General features: G+C 37.2%; 1 protein-coding gene across 2 annotated transcripts in view; it reads right to left on the reverse strand.

The window, feature by feature from the left end:
* The window catches only part of IL7 (interleukin 7), a 45,278-nt gene extending 24,613 nt beyond the window's left edge, over positions 1-20,665 (reverse strand). The window contains exons 1-3 of one of the 2 annotated variants that reach the window (XM_021688600.1): positions 20,656-20,665; positions 14,654-14,787; positions 11,980-11,982 (exon numbers count right to left, since the gene is read on the reverse strand). In XM_021688600.1, coding sequence (XP_021544275.1) covers positions 11,980-11,982; positions 14,654-14,787; positions 20,656-20,665 — 147 coding nt within the window. The remainder of the gene's footprint in view (positions 1-11,979; positions 11,983-14,653; positions 14,788-20,655) is intronic. The other variant, XM_021688601.1, reaches the window with a different exon arrangement.
* Between the last annotated feature and the right edge of the window lie 646 nt (positions 20,666-21,311).

The following is a 21,311-nucleotide window of genomic DNA, read 5'->3' on the forward strand; positions in this document are numbered from 1 at the left end:
CTAATGATGTATTGTATGGTGACTAGCATAACATCATAAAATTAAATTAAAAAAATTACAACACAAGGAGATAATGCTGATAATCATAGTTAAAAATGTTTAGAAAAAGCAACGAATTCAATATTGGGAGCTTGGGAATTGTATTAAAAGTCAATCGGAGGGGGAGACGACCCATGAGAGACTTTGGACTCTGAGAAACAAACTGAGGGTTCTAGAGGGGAGGGGGGTGGGGGGATGGGTTAGCCTAGTGATGGGTGTTAAAGAGGGCATGTAGTGAATGGAGCACTGGGTGTTATACGCAAACAATGAATCATGGAACACTACATCAAAAACTAATGATGTAATGTATGGTGACTAACATAACATAATAAAATTTAAAAAATGTAACCTGAGGGAAAAAAAAAAGTCAGTGGCCCTTTGTGGATTAAGCTTAGGTGAAGATATGAGTGTAGAAAGTTTAGAAGTTAGGCTGTGATCAGATCTTGGAAAGCCTTATATGCCAACTTGAGGAATGTCGACTTGGTTTTCTAGGACTAGGTGATAGGGAGCCATTGAAGACTGTTAAGCTTCAGAATGGCAGAATGAGATCTGGGCTTTCAAAATGTAACTCATATAGCTCATATAAAATAAATGGGAAATGGGAAGCACACAGAAAGATGGATTATTTCAGCATTCAGAGCTAACATATGGCAGCTGATGTCCTCTGAAAGTTTAGGAGTATGTGACTAGTGATAATGTCATTCAATAAGTTTTGATCATAAGAAAATACAATGGAAAATTTGAAGATTGTTAAAATGTAGTTCTTGCACTAAGAACACGTAAATGAAAAGGCAGTTAATACTGAGTGGATAGAGGAGCAGAGGAAGAGTGTCTTAAGCAGACTCAGCGCTGAGCACAGAGCCCAACACAGGGCCAGTCTCATTACCCTGAGATCATGACCTGAGTCAAAACCAAGAGTTGAATGCTTAAACAACTGCACCACCCAGGCGGCTCCATGATGTGCCCCTTAATTTTGTTAATTCCATTTTCTTTATCCATTTTGGGAAAATTTTTCCTTTATCATAGGTTATTTTACTCTTCCATTTGATGGGTTTTCTTTTGTAGGAACAGTGATCCATAAATTGACTTATTATTGTCTGGGGTGTTTATGCACGGTTGCCATGTTTTTTTCATCTTTAGTTTACAGGGGACCACTCTGTGCTGATATTTATTTGACCCCATATGTTTCTTCTCACCTATCAGAGAACATTGTCTCTTTCCTGCACTTCTAGGTGAGGTCATGGTATTGTCTATTCCATAATAACTTTTTCAAGTCCATTGTGGTGTTTGGTGATCTGCCTTTCTTGGGGAGAGAGTGGTCACTTGGCCTTCAAGGTTCCCTTCCTATTAAGAGGAAAGCATTGATAGAGAGTAGAATATTCAGGAAGTGATTTGTCCACTTCACTTGCCTTTCCCCAGCAGACATTTCCACTGTCTTTCTCCAAAATGGAGCATTAGTGAGCTCTTTTTCAGAATTTTGTCCACTTTTGCCACCATCTATATGAGTTTTCTATAGCTGCCATAACAAATGTCCACAAACTGGGTGGCTTGAAACAACAAAAATATATTTTCTGGAGGCCTAAATCCAAAATCAAGGTATTGGCAGAGTTCTATGCCTCTTTCCTGGATTTTGGAGGCTGCCAGCCATCCTTGGCATTCCTTAGCTTGTAACTACGTAACTCCAATCTCTGTCTGTCTTCACATGGCTTTTCCTCTGTGTCTCTTCTCCTGCTCATCACTTCTAAGGACCCTTGTCACTAGAATTAGGGCCCACCTAATCCAGGTTGATCTCATCTTGAGATTCTTAATTATATCTGCAAACACCCTTTTTTCAAATAAGGTCATATTCATAGGTCTCAAGTACACAGAGCAATTGGGGTGCCACCATTCAAATCACTATACCACCTATATTATTATTTTTGGAAGGGTGTTGTTTTAGGACATGCTGTTAGTCATGTGGGTTCCTGAAAGATCTTTCTCATTTTGGGGCTGCCAGTTTTCAATGACTTTTTTTTTTTTTGCATAAAGAAGTGTCTTTTCATTAGTTTGATTCTCTATTTTATACTTTTGTACAGTTTTAGGTACCCAACTTCAGCTCATTTCAGTGGGCTTCAATCTGTCATATCACCCTGGCAGTACATTCAAAATCATGAATACCAATGATACATATACCTTTACACTCTATTGTGTGATCATCTAAAACAGTATGTTAAAGCCCACTATGAAGGCTAGAACATATGTTATATCATTTCTTCATTGTAATGAGATCATAGTTTTCAAAACAGAAATGACATGCTTCAACAGATTGAGAGTACTCCTAATGTCACATCCTTACAAATTTTCCAATTAAACTCGCTCTATTTCCACTTATTAGATTCTCTCTTTTCAGTTTTCTGAATTAGCCAAGAATGTAGAGAGTTTATTCTGTGCAAACAGTCTAAAATTTCCTTTCATATGCCATGTAAAGAAAACAGCACTATGTGATCCATCCACAGATTTCTGCTTATGCTTTTTCTTTCTGTTTTAATTTCTGTTGCAGATATAAGGTATCACCCAAAAAAACCAGTGCAACGTAGTCTAATGTTCTTGCTGGTCCAGATATGTGTATAAGCTCAGGCACAGGCCTGAGGTCCCAAATTTATAATTATTTAATTCAAACTTGTATGCCCAGCATTGTCTCCAAAGACATCTACAATGGCAGGGCACTCAGATCTAAAAGTGATGCCAATCCTTACACTCTTTTCCAGAGTAAACTTTCTCCAACAAATATCTTGAACAAAAGCAAGTATCTTGTTAGTGTTGAGTCTAGGGAACCAGTCAAAACTCCTTTCTCTCATAATGAATCCTTCCTCTCAGTAGATACCAGATAGGAACAATTTAGTCTTTCATAAAGAATCTGATATCATGGGGCCTCAACAAATAAGAGGCTGGGTTCTTAATCTCATTCTGCCCAGGAAACTATTTATGGAAATATAATTATTTCCTCCCTAGTGACTATTTGTACATACCAAGAGATTTTGGATTTGGAGAATTTATGGAGCCATAAAATATGTACTGGTAGGCTTCTTTTATTTTTTAATGAATGAATGAATGAATTTTACTTTGTTTTAATAGACTTTATTTTAAAAAACAGTTTCAGGCTTACAGAAAAACTTGAAAAAAGGACACAGTTCAAATATATCCCCTCAATCAATTCATTGCTTACCCTTTATTAATGTCTTGCATTAATGTGGTATTTTTGTTACAGTTCATGAATCAATATTGTTACATTATTATCATCTTAAGTTCATAGTTTACATTAGGGTTCACTCTTTGTGCTATGAAGTTCTATGGGTTTTGACAAATGTATGTCATGCATTCATTATTAGAGTGTCATATAGAAAATAGCTTCACTGCTATAAAATTACTCTGTGCACCACTGACTCATTCCCACCTTCCTCCCTACCCAACCCCCGGCAACCACTGATCTTTTTACTTTCTCCATAGTTTTGCCATTTCTAGAATGTCATATAGTTGGAATCATATGGTATGTAGCCCTGTAGACTGAATTCTTTCACACAATATGCACTTAAGATACCTTCATGTCCTTTTGTGGCTTGAGAGCTCATTTCTTTTTATCAGTGATTATATCCCACTGAATGGATGTGCCACATTTTGTTTATCCATTCACCTCTTGAAGAATGAGGTGGTCGCTTCCCTTTGGGGCAATTGTGAATAAATAACACCTTTATAAACATTAGCATAACAGTTTTAGTGTGGACATTAGTTTTCAACTCATTTGGATAAATACCTAGAATCGTGATTACATGGTATGACTATGTTTAACTCTAAGAAACTGCCAAACTGTCTTCCAAAATGGCTGCACCATTTTGCATTCCCATTGGCAATGAATGAGAACACTTGTTGCTCTACATGCCTGTCAGAATTTGATGTGTGACTGTTTTTAGTCATTTTAGTTATGACAGATTTTAGTCATTCATCAGACGTGTAGTGCTACCTCACTTTTTATTTACAATTCCCTAATGACATATGACCTTGAGCATCTTCTCATATGTTTATTTCCTATGTGTATGTCTTCTTTGGTGAGGTGTCTATTCAGGTATTTGCCCATTTTTTATTAGATTGTTTCTTTTGTTGTTGTTGAGTTTAAATAGTTTTTGGGGGGATATTTTGAATACAAGTCCTTTATCAGATAAGTGCTTTGCCAATATTTTCTCCCAGTCTGTGGATTGTTTTTTCATTCTCTTAACAGTGTCTTTCTCAGAGCGGAGTTTTCTGGGGGTTTTTGTTTGTTTGGCTGGTTGGTTTTGTTTAAGATTTATTTATTTATTTTAGGGGGGGTGGGGGGGAGAGAGGGGGAGAGAGAGAATCTCAAGCAGACTGCCTACTGAGCACAGAGCCTGACACAGGGCTCAATCCCAGCACCCGGAGATCATGACCTGAGCTGAAACCAAGAGCCAGACTCAACCAACTGAGCCACCCAGGCACCACCTCTCAGAGCAGTTTTAATTTTAATGTAGTCCAATCTTATTTTTTTATTTCATGTATTGTACTATTGAGTGTTGTATCTAAAAGGTTATCACCAAATTCAAGGTTACCTAGATTTTATTCCTATTTTATTTTCTATGAGTTTTATAGTTTGGCGTTTTACATTTAGATCTATGATCTATTTTGAATCAATTTTTGTGAAAACTATACGGTCTATCGTATGTAGATGTTCAGGTGTTCCAGCACTATTTGTTGCAAAGACTATCCTTTCTCCAATTGAATTGGCTTTTATCTTCTGTCAAAAACCAGTTCACTATATTAATGTTGGTCTCTTTTGGACTGTCTATTCTGTTCTATTGATTTGTCAATTACTTCACCAATATCACACTTCTTTGATTACTCTAGCTTTATAAGTCTTGAGTTTGGGCAATGTCAGCACTCTTTGCTTTCCTTTTCAATATTTTGTTGGCCTTTCTGGGTCTTTTGATATTCCATGTGAATTTAGAATCAGGTTGTTGATATCCACAGAATAACTTCTTGTATTTTGGTTGAAACTGCTTTGATCAAGTTTGAAGAATTGACATCTTAACAACATTAAGGCTTCCTATCCATGAACTTGAAATATCTCTCCATTTATTTGGTTCTTCTTTGACTTCTTTCACTAGGGTTTTACAGTTTTTCCTCATATGTTGTACATATTTTATTTATCCATGATTATTTCATTTTTTGATGCTTATATAAATGGTATAATTTCAAATGCAATTGTTTACTATTGGTATACAAAAAGCAATTTTCTTTTGTCTTTTTGTAACCTGCAACCTTGCTATAACTGCTTATTAGTTCCAGGAGTTCTTTTGGTTACTTTGGATTTTCTGTGAAGACAACCATGTCACCAGGAAACAAAAACCATTTCAATTCTTCTGAATATATTTTATTTCCTCTTTTAGTTTTGTTGAATTAGCTAGGACTTCCTGAATGATGTTGAATAGGACTGATAAGAGGGGTACATTGTTAACTTGTTCTTAATCTCAAGGGAAAGTATCTGGTTTTTCACCATTAAATATGTTCCTTGTAGGATTTTTATAAGTGAATTTTATCAGTGTGCTTAAATTATTCTCTATCCATAGTTTGCTGAGAGTGTTTGTAATGAATCCCTGTTGGATTTTGTCAAATCCTTTTTCTGCATCTATTGCTATGATCATATGATTTATTTTTCAGCTTGTTGATGTTATAAATTACATTAATTGATTTTCAAATGTTGACCCAACCTTGCATACTTGGAATAATTACACTTAGTCACGATGTATAATTTTTTTAATACATCATAGGATTTCATTTGCTAATATTTTGTTAAGATTTTTTTCCCCCTATGTTCATAAAAGTATTCACCTGGAGCTTTCCTCTATTACAGTGCCATGGTCAGATTTTGGTATTAGGGTGATCCTGACCTCACAGAATGAGTTGGTAAGTATTCCTTCTGTTTTTGAAAGAGTTTGTAGAGAACTGATATACTTTCTTGCTTAAATGTTTGGTAGAATTCACAAGTGAAACCATCTGGACCTGGCACTTTGGATTTTGAATAGTTATTAATTTTTGATTCAATCTCTTTAATAAATGTAGTCCTATCCAGATCATCTATCTCTTCTTATGTGACTTTTGATCATTTCTGTCTTTTAAGGAATTGCTGCATTCATCTAAATTATCAAATGTGTGTCTACAGAGTTGTTCATAATTGTATTAGTCAGGGTTCTCCAGAGAAACAGAACCATCAATAGGAATTTATATATATTATATATCTGTATATATAATATATAATATATAGAGAGATCTTTAAATAAATTTATAAATAAATATATATGCATATATATATATATATATAGAGAGAGAGAGAGAGAGAAGGAGAAAAACAGGGAGAGAGAAGTGGGGGGGTGTATTTTAAGGAATTGGCTCATTTGATTGTGGGGATTGGCAAGTTCAAAATCTGTAAGATACGCCAATGAAGCCCAAGGAGGTTGATGTTGTAGTCTTGAGTCTGAAGGCAGAATTCCTTCTTCCTTGGGAGAATTCAGTCTTTTTTCTTACAGCCTTCAAATGATTGAATGATGTCTTAGTCTGCTCAGGTTGCTATAACAAAATACCACAGACTGGGTGGCTTAAACAACAGATGTTTATTTCTCACAGTTCCAGAGGCTGGGGAGTCCAAAATCAAGGTGCCTGAATGATGTCAGTCAATTTGGTTCCTGGTGAAAACCCTTCTCCTGGCTTGCAGAGAGCCATCTTCTTACTGTGTACTCGTATGATGGAGAGAGAAAGTTCTGGTGTCTCTTCTGCTTCAAGGGCACTAATCCTATCATGGGGGTTCCACCCTCGTGATCTCATCTAAACCTAATTACCTTCCAAAGTCCCACCTCCTAAGACTATTACACTTGAGGTTAAGGGCTTAAATATATGAATTTTTGTAGAACACAAACATTCAGTCCATACAAATGAGGATCACCCACATCATGAAGGGTAAACTGTTTTCCTCATAGTCTATTGATTTAAATGATAACTTCACAGCCACATCTACACTGTTGTTTGACCAAATAGCCGGGTACAATAGCCTAGCCATGCTGACATAAAATTAAACAACACAATAATATTCCTTTATTATCCTTTTAATATGCATGGGATTAGTAGTGGTGACCTCTCTTTTATTTCTAATATTAGTAATTTGCATCTTTCGTATTTTCTTGGTTAGCCTGGCTAGAGAAAAGTTTACCAATTTTACTGATCTTTTCAAAGAACCAGATTTTGGTATCACTGATTTTTTCTATTAATTTCTTGTTTTAAATTGCTTTTCTAATTTTCATTATTTCTTTTCTTCTGATTAATTTAATATTAATTTATTCTCTCTTTTCTATTTTCCTAATGTGGGAGCTTAAATGATTGACTTAGATTTTTTTCTTTTCTAATATATGCATTTAATGCATATACTAAGCTCTGCTTTCACTATGTCCAACAAATTTTGTTAATGTGTATTTTCTTTTCATTTAGTTTTTTCCTTTTAAATTTTCCTGTATGTTATCTAAACATTTTTTTGTACCTGTATGTTATCTAAAATGTTGTTTAATCTCCAAATATTCCATCTATTGTTGTATTATTGATTTCCTGTTTAATTATGTTTTAATTTGGGAACATACTTCACATGATTTCTATTTGCTAAAAGTTTGTTAAAATGTTTTAAGACCCAGAATATGTTAGAACGTGGTGAATATTCTATGTGAGCTTGCAAAAAAATGTGTATCATGCTGTTGTTGGATGAAGTATTTTATAAATGTCAATTAGGTCCAGTTTTTATAGTGCTTTTCAGTTGAACTATATGCTTATTGATTTTCTGTCTGCTGAATCTGCCAATTACTGATAGAGGGGTGTTGAAGGCTACAACTATAATAGTGGTTTTATCTATTTCTTGCAGTTTACCAGTTTTTGCTTCACAAATTTTGATGCTATGGCTAGGCATACACATTAAAGATTGTTATGTCTTCCTAAAGAATTTACCCCTTTATTATTATTTAATGTCTTTACTTTTTACTTATCTCTGATAGTCTTCCTTACTGTGTGCTTTGCTTGAAATAAATATAGCTACTCCAGGCTTCTTTTGATTAGTGTTAACATGGCATATCATCCTCCAACCTTTTTACTTTTAATCTACATGTATCTTTATACTTAAAATGGGTTTCTTGTAGATAACATATAGTTGGGCCTTCTTTTCCTTTTTTTTTTTATCCACTCAGCAAGTCTCTGTCTTTTAAGTAGTGTATTTTTATTTCATTTTTATAACTAAAATAAAGTCATTGCTAGAACAAAAAGACTTACCTCTTAGAAGGTAACTTCTCTCATTAAATTGCAACTGACTCAGTCATACTGCTAAATTATATACACAGGAAATTTGTTTTATCCTCCAGCATAACTTAATAAAAGAAGAACTAATTTAAGATTTATTTTAGACAATTTAAATTCTTCTTTCCTATGTTAATTAGAGTTAAACATATTTAGACATATTTATAAAGTAATGTTTGAGAAGAATTTGATCATTTATTTGTTAGCAAACCAATGAAATGCAAGATCAAATGTGATAGGTATTAGGTGAGAGAGATTTTAAGGTGTTAAAGAGCTTTTGAAAAGGAGAGAGAGTGTATCAGATTTGAATTTTGGAAAGATAACTCAAATGCCAGCAAAGAGGACAGATGCACACAGGGAGATCAGCAGGGAACCCCCTGGAGGCTATGGAAGTGGTCTCAGTGATGTTCGATGACTTCCTGCCCTGAAACTATAGTAGTGGAAGTCAACAGAATGAATGACTTGTACAGGTGTTGAGCAGGTATACTAATCTGTAGGATTTGGTGATGGATGAGATGAAGGAGCAAGGGTGCCAAGGATGAGTCCAGGCTTTCAGCATTGAGAGACTGGGCAAATGCAAACATTGCTACCTAAGATAGAGAATGCAGAAGCAGGAACAGATGAAAAGTGATGATAATTAGTTCTCCGTTATGCATGATGTACATACATCTCCATAAAGTACAGTACATCTCCATAAAGATTTCTAATTGATATTTAAATTATCTGGTGCTTAAGTTTATGAAAGGGTGTAAACTAGAGGGCCATTGATGCAAAGACAAAAGTTGAATCTGTGAAGGCCCCTTGAACAGAGATGGAGATGGAGTTAAAGACATTGAAAATTGTAGAAGCCAATTATAAGCTATTCATCATTGGATTTTATAATTTAATAACTTACAATAAAGAACAACCCTTTGTGTGCCTCTAACTAGACTGAGTCATTCCTAGAAAGTATATGGCCATCTCTAGCAGCCTTTATATTTTTAGCCAGCCGCTGTTCTGGTGACTAAGAGTTATGTAATTCAACCATATAAGTCATGTTTAGGCAAAATAATCTCTATGGAAAAAAACAATATTAATTAATAATATCCCAAACTAGTTCACATATTGAATATCAGAAAGGTACCTGACATTTGATTCATAACAAATTCCCAAAGAAACAGATGGTCAAGAAAAGAGACTTCTAGCTTATTTGAAACAAGTTCCGGGTTCTCATGAACTTGTGGTATTAATTTTAAATTCATCTATTATTTATCATATATTATTACAATTCATATTGTTACTTATGAAAAACTACTATGTATATGCAAGGTATTCTGTTGAACATTCTGTGGGATACAAAGATAAATCAAGCATAAACTGTCCTTAAGATACGATACTTATGGACTAGTATGGAGAAATAAGATACAAACTTAGGTAGGTATACAAGGAGTACAGTGTTAAGAATCACAGACAATTTAAAAATGAAATTAAGTAAACAACCCCATTTACATTAATGTCAAAGACACATAAAATACTTAGGAATACATTTAACCAAAAAAAAGTTCAAAGTTTATAGTCTGCAAAATACAAAATATTTGTTAGAAGAAACTAAAGAAGATCTAAATACGTGGGAAAACATCCCATGTTCATGTGTTTATGGATCAGAAGCATTGTTATGCATTGTTGAAAAGACAATACCCCTCATGTTTATCTACAGTTGCAAAAAATTCCCTCTCAGAGTCCCAACTGACTTCTTCCTAAAAACTGAAAGGTGATTCTAAAATTCATATGAAATTGCAAGGGACCTGAAATAGCCAAAACAATAGCAGAGTTTTACCCTGTTTTTCCTCATAATAATGAGCATGTTTTCTGGGGTTTGGTTTCCAGTTTTGCCACTTGCCAGCTCTGTTGTCCAGGTCTCAATGTCCTCATTACATAGAGGTGTTCTAGGAATTATATAAGTTAATACATAGAAAGTGCTTACAGAAGCATTGGCACATGGTACACCTTGATTTTGTCTTAGTTATTATTATTATCATCACCTCATAGGGGTATTGTGAAGCTCAAAAAAGATAATGTGTATGAAACTTTTTGTAATGTACTGCTATTATCATTTTGTATTATCGTGACATGTGTATCCACCATCCTTATAGAGTATAGAAGAACACAGACTATTAATTTTTAATGGCCTACATTGCACATAATAAATGCTCAGAAATTCATATTTTAGTTAACTGTTACTTTTATGATCAAATCACTAAGGACTTTCGATTATGCTAGGAATAAAATCTAAGTATCATTGCATCAAGACCCCTCTCAATCTTGCTATAAAATACAGATCCCCTTATGTCTTCCGCTCTATCACTGGTCTTGAAAGTGGAGTCACGATGGACCATTCATTGCAGTGTGGGAGGAAAATTTTAGAAATTCTAACTACATGTAGTTTTTATCTCATCCTTTGTGAATTTTCTTCTGTTTTATATATATCTTTATTAATGCATGCAAAAATATTATGAAATGCTCTAATATGTAAATAAATGCTAAATGGATATTGGAAGTGTAGGTTCAAAAAATTTTCACTGGAAATCAGTGCGCTATCCCACAACGTGGTCTTTCTCCTAGCGCCAAGCAGATCTATTCAACTCCTTCTAGGACACAGCTTATATTTTTCTGTTCCCAAATCTAGCTCACAACCAGTCTGTTTGTTTTGAATGACAGTATGGCAGCCACTCCTTTTCAAGCTGCAACTTGCATACTTCACACCAAGACTAAACTATCACCACAGGAAAACTTCTTTAAAGAAGGGTCTACGCCTCGTCCATCATGGTGTCTACCTTGAAGCCCCCACCACTTTACCACACAAAAGCGTTTTCCATAATAACAGGCTCCAAAGAGATGTTTGTTTCACGCATAAGCTAACACGATATTGCTATCAAGAGGCAGGAGAGTGTGCTGGTTAACAGCAAAGGCTCATATCTGGGTTCTGCCCCTTACAAACTGGCCGGCCACAAGCCTCAGCTTCTTCCTCTGTGAAATAAAAGTAATAAGAGTACCTCTCTTACAGGCATATTGTGAAAGTGTATTTGGCTAGTACCTGGAACAAAACAAGCGCTTCATAAATGTTAGTATTATTATGGTCTTCCTGAGACTCAAACCCAGTAATGTCTGTAAAGCCTCCAGTACACACTGAGTGAATAAGGGGACTGAATTTTCTCTACCAGCCATGTTGACATGAATAATCTGTGGTGACTTCTTTCTCCTTCCTTCTAATTTATCACCTCATAGTTATAGAAAACTTTCTTGAGACTGTCATGGCACGGTTCACTTGAATTGATTAGTTCATATACTCTTCCACGTCTTATGAATTAATCTCTTAAGAAGAGTAACCATGTTTTGCTTTGGGTTTTGTTGCTGTTTGTGTAAGATTTATTTATTTATTTGAGAGAGAAAGAGAGAGTGGGGAAGGGGGGAGACGGAAAAGGAGAGGGAGAGAGTCAAGCAGACTCTGCACTGAGTGCTGAGCCCATGCGGGGCTTGTTCTCACAAACTTGTGATCATGACCTGAGCCAAACCAAGAGTTGGCCTCTTAACCAACTGCGCCACCCAGGCACCAACAGGTATTGTTTTAACAGTATCATTGTTGCTGCTGTTGTTTTTGTTGCTGTTGTGCATTTTAACGAGATAAACTCTACATTTCCAAAAATTGTGCTATGAATCTGGTAGACAAAACTCTCCTTTTGGATTCCAATAGCAATTTTCTTTGCAGTTTTATGCACATATAGTTATTTAAAAGTGTTGTAGGACTAACACTAGTTGATTCTTTGCCTAGGTAATAAAATTAAATAAAAGCATTATCTTGACTCAAAAACATTAATTTAGTAGCATTAATTAATGCAGCAAATGTCAACTGTCAAAACTTCACGAAATGCGAAATGGGATAACTGCCATTTAGTGTATACTTTTTTCCTTGTCAATGGGCAAAATCAGGGACCTCTGTTGTCCCTGTTCAATATTATCTTGGGGCGCCTGGGTGGCTCAGTCGGTTAAGCATCTGCCTTCAGCTCAGTCATGATCCCAGGGTCCTGGGATTTAGCCCCACGTTGGGCTCTCTGCTCAGTGGGAGCCTGTTTCTCCCTCTCCCTACCGCTCCCCTTGCTTGTACTCTCTCTGTCGAATAAATAAATAAAATCTTTTAAAAACTATATTATCTTGAATTTCCCATATCCCTTCAAGAGTTGGAACAATGAATTTCCCAAAGTGTCATGCCACTTGAGTATAAGTATGTGGAGAAGATGATAGTGGAATGGCGGGAGGGGGCAGATTAGACAATTTCTTCCATCTTATGAACATTTGAGAGGGTTTTCCTTTGCCCTTTAAGACTTCAAGAACTGATTATCTTTTAAATCAACACATCCCATTATGTTGATACAGCTATTAGATTATAAAAAAATTATTTTTGTAGGTGACATAATTGTGTAGAAAATCCCAAGGGATCAACAACAAGAACAACTCCTGGAACTAATAAGTAATTATAGTAAGGTTTCAAGATACAAGGTTAATATACAAAAGCCAATTGCTTTCCTATATATCTGCAAGGGACAATTGGAATCTAAAATTCAAAACACAACACTATTTACAATAGCACCCTAGGTATAGATCTAAGAAAATGTAAACAGGATCTATATGAGGAAAAATGTAAATAGGATCTATATGAGGAAAAATATAAACTGAAGAAAGAAATCAAAGAAAGATCTAAATAAATGGAAATATATTTCCCTATAAGAAGACTTAGTATTGTTAAGATGTCAGCTTAGATGTGAATTCAGATACCTCATTGATCAATATAGACAGATGGCAATAAAGTATATGAAAAGATATTCAACATCCTATGACTTTAGGGAACTGCTGATTAAAGCAACAATGAGATGCCATGACACACCTATTTGAATGGCTAAAATTCAAAACATGGACAACACCAAATACCGGTGAGAATGTGAGGCATCAGGAACTCTCATCCATTGCTGGTGAAAATGCAAAATGGTACTATCATTTTGGAGGACACTTGGATAGTTTTATATAAAACTAAACATAGTCTTACCATATGATCCAGCAATCACTCTCCTAGATATTTATCCAAGTGAGTTGAAAACGTATGTCCATACAGAACCCTGCACACGAATGCTTATAGTTTTATTCATAATTGCCAAAAATAGGAAGCAACCAAGACATGTCCTTCAATCAGTGAACGGAAAAACAAACTGTGGTACACCCACTCAATGGAATTTTATTGAGCAATAAAAGAAATGAACTATTAAGCCACAAAAAATCATGGAGGAACCTTAAATATACATTGCCAAGTGAAAGAATCCAGTCTAAAAAAGCTATATACTGCATGATTCCAACTATATGACATTCTAGAAAGGCGAAAGTATAGAGACCATAAACAGACTGGTGGTTGCCATGCATTCAAAGGGAGGGGAAGAGGGGGGATAAATAAGTGGAGCACAAAGGATCTTTAAGGGCAGTGAAACTATTCTGCATGATAATGTAATGGTGGATACATGACCCTACATTTGCTAAAACCCATAGAACTGTACAACACAAAAGCTGAACCCTAATGTCAGCTATGGACCTTAATTAATAATAATGTACCAATATTGGTTCATCAATTTAACAAATGTACCACATAAATGCAAGATGTTAATAATAGGGGAAACTGTACAGAGGACGAGTGGGTATATGGTAATTCTCTACTTTCTGCGAACTTAAAACTACTCTAAGATATAAATTATATTGTAAAAAAAGTCCATAGTAAATTAAGAAATTAATTCACAGCAAATTACATATATACATGTGTATAAAAATACCTATATAATGCATATGCATGTACACACATTCAGATGAAATAACTATACATCTTTTTTTAATGATAGTTTTGATATTGTATTCTGTTATTTTCCCTCTTCTATTACAGTGCTTCTACAGGGACTGTCATCAGGAAGTGAGGAAATGCAGGTAGTTGTGCTAAATTATGCTTACAAGAAATGTGGTAGTGAAGGAAACTGAGAGGAAATGGATAGCTGTGGGAATCTGAAGGCCTACTAAAGAATTATTTTAAAAAGATATAATGATGCCAACTATAAAAATAGGTAGTTAGTAGCTCTTTAAATTTTGCTCTTTAGTTATTTCACTTTCTTTCAAGGAATACAGACAGATACTTGAATATGAAACTGTTAAAATGTGAGGAAAACAAACAAGCACATACCAAGTCATTGATGCTGATCATTAGAACGTGCTGATACTCTCTGCCGTCTTTACCTTCAATATCACAATCGGATGATGCTACTGGCAACAGAACAAGGATCAGGGGAGGAATTCCAAAGATATACCTAAAAGAAACTAAATTGAACAGTGAGTAAGAATAAGCTGAATGTTGCAAGTCATATTACATCGTTTGTGTTGTTTCAATCGGCCTGACCATTTATTTCTAGTAACTTTTCGAAATGCACCTTGGCTTTTGGATAGTGTGGGAAGACCCTAAAATTCGGTATTATGTAACAACCAAGGTAGGGCTGCATTTTAGAGTTTAGATTTCTTTTATTTTTTTACTTAAAAATTACTCTTTGGAAAAGCACTGGACAGGTGTGATGAAAGCAGACTCTCTGCCTTTGAATAACACTCTAGGGTATAAATTAGTTTATTCAGTTTTGATTTATATTGAACATTCCTACAAGAAAAGGCATCTACAGGTAAACAGGTAAACTACAGGTAAAAAAAAGTTACACATTTTTGAAATCTTATGATTTACGGCACGTATATTTATGTAAACCTTGATGATTGTCCAAGTACCCAGCCTCTTCCTGGAGGCAGCACTGCACCTTTATTTCCATGGTACTGTGATTATATTCTTTCTTTTTAATGATGGACCTTAAAGGGTTAACCCTTCCCAGAACTGTGACAAAGTTGACATTTACATTTTGACACTCTATCTTTTCAGTATATTCTTTGTTTCTATGTGTCCAGAGACCCATATTTTCTACAAACACAGCTTTGTCTAGCTTCTTGACATGTTAGAAAAACCCATTAAATAACTTCACACCCTGGTAACTAATGATTTATATCTGTTTTTGATAAGCCTTCCTACTTAGAGGCATTTGTCTAATCGAAAGGAATGAAATTATAAATGGTATCATTTCAGGCAGTAATAATGCACTGATGGAGAGCCCGTTATTCCCAGAGACATTAAAATGTGGTTATGTAGAGATGTATTTCTTCATACGTCTGCCAAAATGTCTTGTTTGTATCTTTCTGCAAATTCTTGAGTTACGTTGACAATATATCTCCTTTTAATTTTCCAAATGAAGTTTAACTGTACTTGATGAGTGCAAGACATTCCACACCTGTGTCTTTTTTTGATTAGAACTACAAACAATACTCTTTGGAGCCCAAGGAACTAATATTGTGACATATGTTAAATACATCATAAAGTTCCCAATAATATTATCATCTATTGTATCATTATCTGTCATATAAAAGTCAGTAGCACTCCCCAATAAATGATGAGCTGTTTGTTACCCATATTTTTACAAATAGAGAAAGCAAGCTAAATAGCAGGTATGAGAACAAACACAAATCTCATCTCCATATATCATGGACACTTGACAAAGTAAGAGAAACAAAATAAGACATGGAATTGATTCATAGCTGCCATTAAGAGTCTATACACATGCCCGCAAAATTCACTTAGGAGATTAATGATGATGATGATGATAGTTATGTTGGAGTACCCATCATGTGCTAAGCACTTTGTTACCTTATACCTATCTGTAAAGATCAAAAGAGTCCTACAAATTGATCTTTTGTAAAAACCAGATAATAGGTGCCAGGTCTGGATTCTAACCTGAGTTTACTGCCTCACCGGAAATGGTCATAATCTTTTGATAACATGTAATTACTTTAGTCCTCTGAATGAAACCACTTCTATGTAATATTACATAGCTCTACCTCTCTCTTGTACTATTGCTCCTTCATCCTGAAGATTCTCAAAGAAGAGTCAATTGCTATTTATTTACTAGATCCTGACTTTGTAATTGGATTTGTACAGACTGCATAGATCCAAACTTCATTTTCTCTGTCTTCTTACAGGTGTCCAAAAAGGAACACTTTGGAAAGAGTAGATGATAATTTATATAGCATATAACTTGAAATGAGTTTTAAGGGGAATATAATAAAATAAATACTAGAATGAAAAAAGAGACCTTTTTTATTCTACATAAATGTTATTTTAAAGGTCCATCTTTTACGTTTTGACAAAGGAGGTTGTTTTATTTTCTATGAGCACTACCTGTTGTGTCCTCTTCACCCCAACTTTCAGTAAGTGCTCCCCAAGTTCATATCGATCCATTTATTCATTGAATGACATTTACCAGTGCTTTCAATGGTGGCTTGGTAGAAAACTTAGTCTTTTTCATGTATTACAACTAGTTTCTCAATCCTGAAACTTAATTTGCCTTGGGGCACCTGGGTGGCTCAGTCGGTTAAGTATCTGACTCTTGATTTCTGCTCAGGTCATGATCTCAGGGCCGTGCGATTGAGCCCCCCTTCAGGCTCTGAGCATGCAGTCTGCTTAAGATTCTCTTTCTCTCTCCCCCTCTGCCCCTGCCCTCTCTTGCATGTGCATTCTTTAAGTAAATGAATGAATGAATGAATGAATAAAATCTTTTTTAAAAAATGAAACATAATTTGCTTTGTCTATAAAGACAAAGCCATTGTTGCCATTGTTGTTAAATAGGCTAGCTCCAGATGGACTAAGCCAAAACAAAACACAGAGGGTTGGGGTATGGAGACTTGGGGTTTTTGTCTTGGTGTGACAAGGGGTTGTGTGACAATGGGTTGTGTGACTAAGTGAATGACAGCATCTTTTAAGTTTAATTTAACTGATCTGTAAAATGAAAACTTTAGACTAAATGATCCCTTACTGTCCCTTTCAACTTTCAAGACCTTAATTCTAAGAATCTCCCTGGCCATCCCAATAAAGTATTTCTTTAGACTTGAAATTGCCTCATGGACAATACTGCAAACACACCCAGGGCTTCAGACCCACATCTCACATGTTCCCACCTCTCAAATTAACAACTGCAGTTTGGTCTGCAATTGAAGTCTTTTCTCCACACCATCCAGAGAATAAACATATTAATATTGCCTAGTTTGAGCATGCTTTTGACATTGTTGTCACAAGAGGAAAAAACTCTGCTTTTATTCTGTTTTGTTTCAGATTATGCATAGACATTCACCCCTTTCATGACCCTGAGCTTTTCTTTAAATTACAGAAAAGACAGACCATAAGGAATAATGCAAGGCAAGCTTGGGCCTGTGGAATTTTGTCTTTAGATTTCCTGAAGGGATTGAAACTGGAGAATTTGTTTCTCAATAGGGAATTTGGTTACACCAGAATGATGGCTGTCTAAAAAAAAAATTCTTGTTGGTTTTTAATTTAAGCCAAATAATACATGCAATCCTCAGCTGCATAAGTTATGGGGTCAAAGTGAACATAAATTAGTTTCTACAGCCTATCAAATGCAATCTTTCATCCCTCTTTAAGACAAGTAAGTGCTTATTGAATGTCCACTATAAACATTTCATAGACCCATTTTCACTGGGAATTAAAAGAAATACTCAAAAGATATTCAGGATGGAATAGAAAACATTATCTGAATTCTGAATATATAATATGACTTGGCTTTAATATGAACAATTGGCACAAGCAATTATGCACAATTGGCAATTTATGCATAAAGAGAAGAAAAAGTTAATAAACAGAAAACAACCATGAGTTGTATGGAAATCAGCTCGTTAAGATTACAAAAATAAATTTGATTATCCTCATATAAATAAATCTAATTTCTGCCACAATCAATATTAACACTGCTCCGTAAACTCTATCCACAAATCCCATGATAAACACTTAAAGACATTTCTGCAGCCATCCTATGAGACTGCATGCAATATTTCATTTAATCTCATAACCACTTCAGGAGGTAAGTACTACCAATTATTCACAGTTCTGAAAATGGAGAATCTAAGGAACAAAGAAACTTTCCCCCCCATATATAACATGTATAGTATGAGACAGGTTAAAGAGTTTAGAAACTCAGCTTTTAGCCACTGAGCTGAACTGCTTCCTACAAAAACAAGCGTGTGTGCGTGTGTGTGTGTGCAGTCAAGGGAATGTACAAAAACCCATCTTTTTCCACATGAACCCCACTAAGGTGCTTCCTGGTCAAGCTCTGAAACACTGCATCATACACTCCTATTTCAAGAAAAACAGACACTAAATATTTGCTCTTATGACACCAGGTTATGTGTCAGAGGTTAGACCAGAAAAAATAATCTCATGTGCATGAATGTGAATATGACATATAAATGGATCCTATAAAATAGTTTTTTCCATTTTTGTTTAAGATACTGAAACACTGATGTGGTACCATGTGTGATTCTCCTTTGTACCTGTTCAGGCTTTCTCATCTTTCTCGGTTCCCTGTTTTTATTACTATTCCATTTTTGGTCCTCAAATGTGATTAAATTATCTAAACTAGATAGTACCCTTGAGAACCACATAGTAGGGCCTCAACTACTACAACTCCCCAGAGAAGCAGCAAAGGAAAAGTTTAAAGAGTAACTCTATCCTTAAGCTTCTTGTAAAATCTCTTGGAAATGCAAAAGCCACACATTATAATCACTATTTTTATCAGAAGTTTAGAATTCTAATGTTTTGTTTGCAAATAGCTTTTGGTAGGTGAATAATATAGATACACTTCAGGAAATAAAGCTCCTTGTTAATGCACATCCTCGCTTTCTTTGTTTTTGTTTTTTAACCTCGCCATTTCAAATCAGAGCTGATGCAGGGATTAGAACCAAGAGCTACAGGAAAGAAATAATTGCAGGAGATCCAGGGCATTTGGAGGCAGATAGGGATATACCTAATTTCTAATTCTATACAAAACTTCTGGAGGGCACCCATTACAAATCTTTTTCCATAATCGTCTTCCATACTCTACCCACCCCACCCGCTTTATGTTGTTACTGATCTGGTACGTCTTGGCTATGCCAAGTCAAGATTCTTTAATACCTATGAGGGAGGAAAGGCTCTTCTGATCTAACGGTGTAGCCTGCAAAGCGCACAGGCCAGGCATGAAACGGAAGAGCAATTTGCTCCCTATTCCCGCACCCTCCTCCACCCCCCCCCTTTTTTTTGCATGAGAAAGTATTTACTATAAAATATTCTGATTTCCCTCACTAGATCTTTTCCCCCCCCCTCCTCCACCCCCCCCCCTTTTTTTTGCATGAGAAAGTATTTACTATAAAATATTCTGATTTCCCTCACTAGATCTTCGCCCCTCACATCTCCTTTTCTCCTTTTTTTCCCATCCAGTAAACTTTTTGGCTCTTTCCCTTGGCCGTATGGGAATCCAGCTCGCTCGCCTCAGCTCTGCCCTTGTCCGTAGTCCACACGAATAAAAATATATTAGATCTCGGCCAAGGTCTAGAATTTAGACTCAAGCCTATTTAATCCTGCCTCCACCAAAGAGCACCCATATAGGAAAAAACAGAAACCCGAAACTCGCCTTTCTCGGTGCCAGCCCGAGGACTTGGGTTCCCGGCAAAGGGCACGAGGTACTGCCCCAGTCGGAAACTCCCAGCCTCGCTGAGGGGGCGAAACGGGGCTTTCCAGAGACCTGTCCCCATAGGGTTTAAAAGCGCGTCCCGTGGGAGCTTCGCTTTCACTTCTCTAGAGAGTAGGGACCTGCACGAGCTCAGGTAACTGGCCCCTACCCGGGCATCAGTGAGTAATTGGGCGCCGCCAGGAGCACGGGTACGGCGGGCAGGGCGCCGGGTTGACAGAGGGCAGCGCTGGCTCGGGAAGACTGACGGCGAGCCACTGGCTACCTCTGAGACCTGGTTGCGGGCTGCCACCGCTGAGCAGCGCGGACGCTGCAGCGCCGCGTCTCGGGACGCAAAGGCGGCGTCGGGGACGGCTTCTCGCCGTGGGCTAGGCGCAGCAGTCCCGACTGCAAGTGGCGGCTGTGGGCCAGGGTGCCGAAGCGCGGCTGACGTCTGCCCGTGGGAGAGCCAGTGCTCTCGGCAGGTCCAAAGTACAGGGCTGGGCTGTTCCCGGACGCGCCTGGGCGCGGGGCCCGGCGACGCGTCCTGGAGTTCCCCCGGCGTGCCGGGCGCGCGGACTGGTGCGCCTGGGAGAGGAGCGCTTACCATGGAACATGGTCTGCGGGAGGCGGGCGTGGTCATGATGACCGCAACTGCAGCAGGAGCAAGCTCTCACCGCCCATAGTCGCTGCCAGAACCCTGGTCTTCCGCGGAGTTGCCGGGAGTCCGTGCCGGGTAGGGCGGCCTCTGCCGCTGGTTCCTCTCACCCACGCCGCGCCTGCTGCTTCATCCATCCCAAGGGGGGCGGCACACACCACGGCCCGGCTCTGCGCTTTGCCTTTCCCATGACTTCCGTAGGATCAGCCGGCAGTGTACTTTCAGTTTCTACTTTGCGCCGGGTCTGCAGGTTTGATCTTTGGGTTCACCACCGAGGTGCCTACACCGCCCCACCTCTCTTGAGCACCTGCGTCCTCCCCTAGCTCTTCTTGTGCACCTGAACCGGGACCAGAGGAGAGCGCGAATCTCCAAAGCACCACCCACAATTGTTCTGAATGAGAACAATTCGAGGCAAAAGACTTTCCAAATGACCTCTAACCGTCTTGGCAAAGCTAGGCGACTGGGATCTAAATGTATTGGTTGCTAATCTGTGGAAGCCACAAACGTGTAGGGCGAAAGCTGGGCAATTGCAAGCCTACGCCACCAAGGAGGCGTCGCAGGTCTTGCCACGGATGTAGTGGACGATGCCAAGTCGTCTCGAAAAA

This window comes from Neomonachus schauinslandi, chromosome 4 (genome assembly GCF_002201575.2).
Source record: "Neomonachus schauinslandi chromosome 4, ASM220157v2, whole genome shotgun sequence".
NCBI classification, from domain to species: Eukaryota; Metazoa; Chordata; class Mammalia; order Carnivora; family Phocidae; genus Neomonachus; species Neomonachus schauinslandi.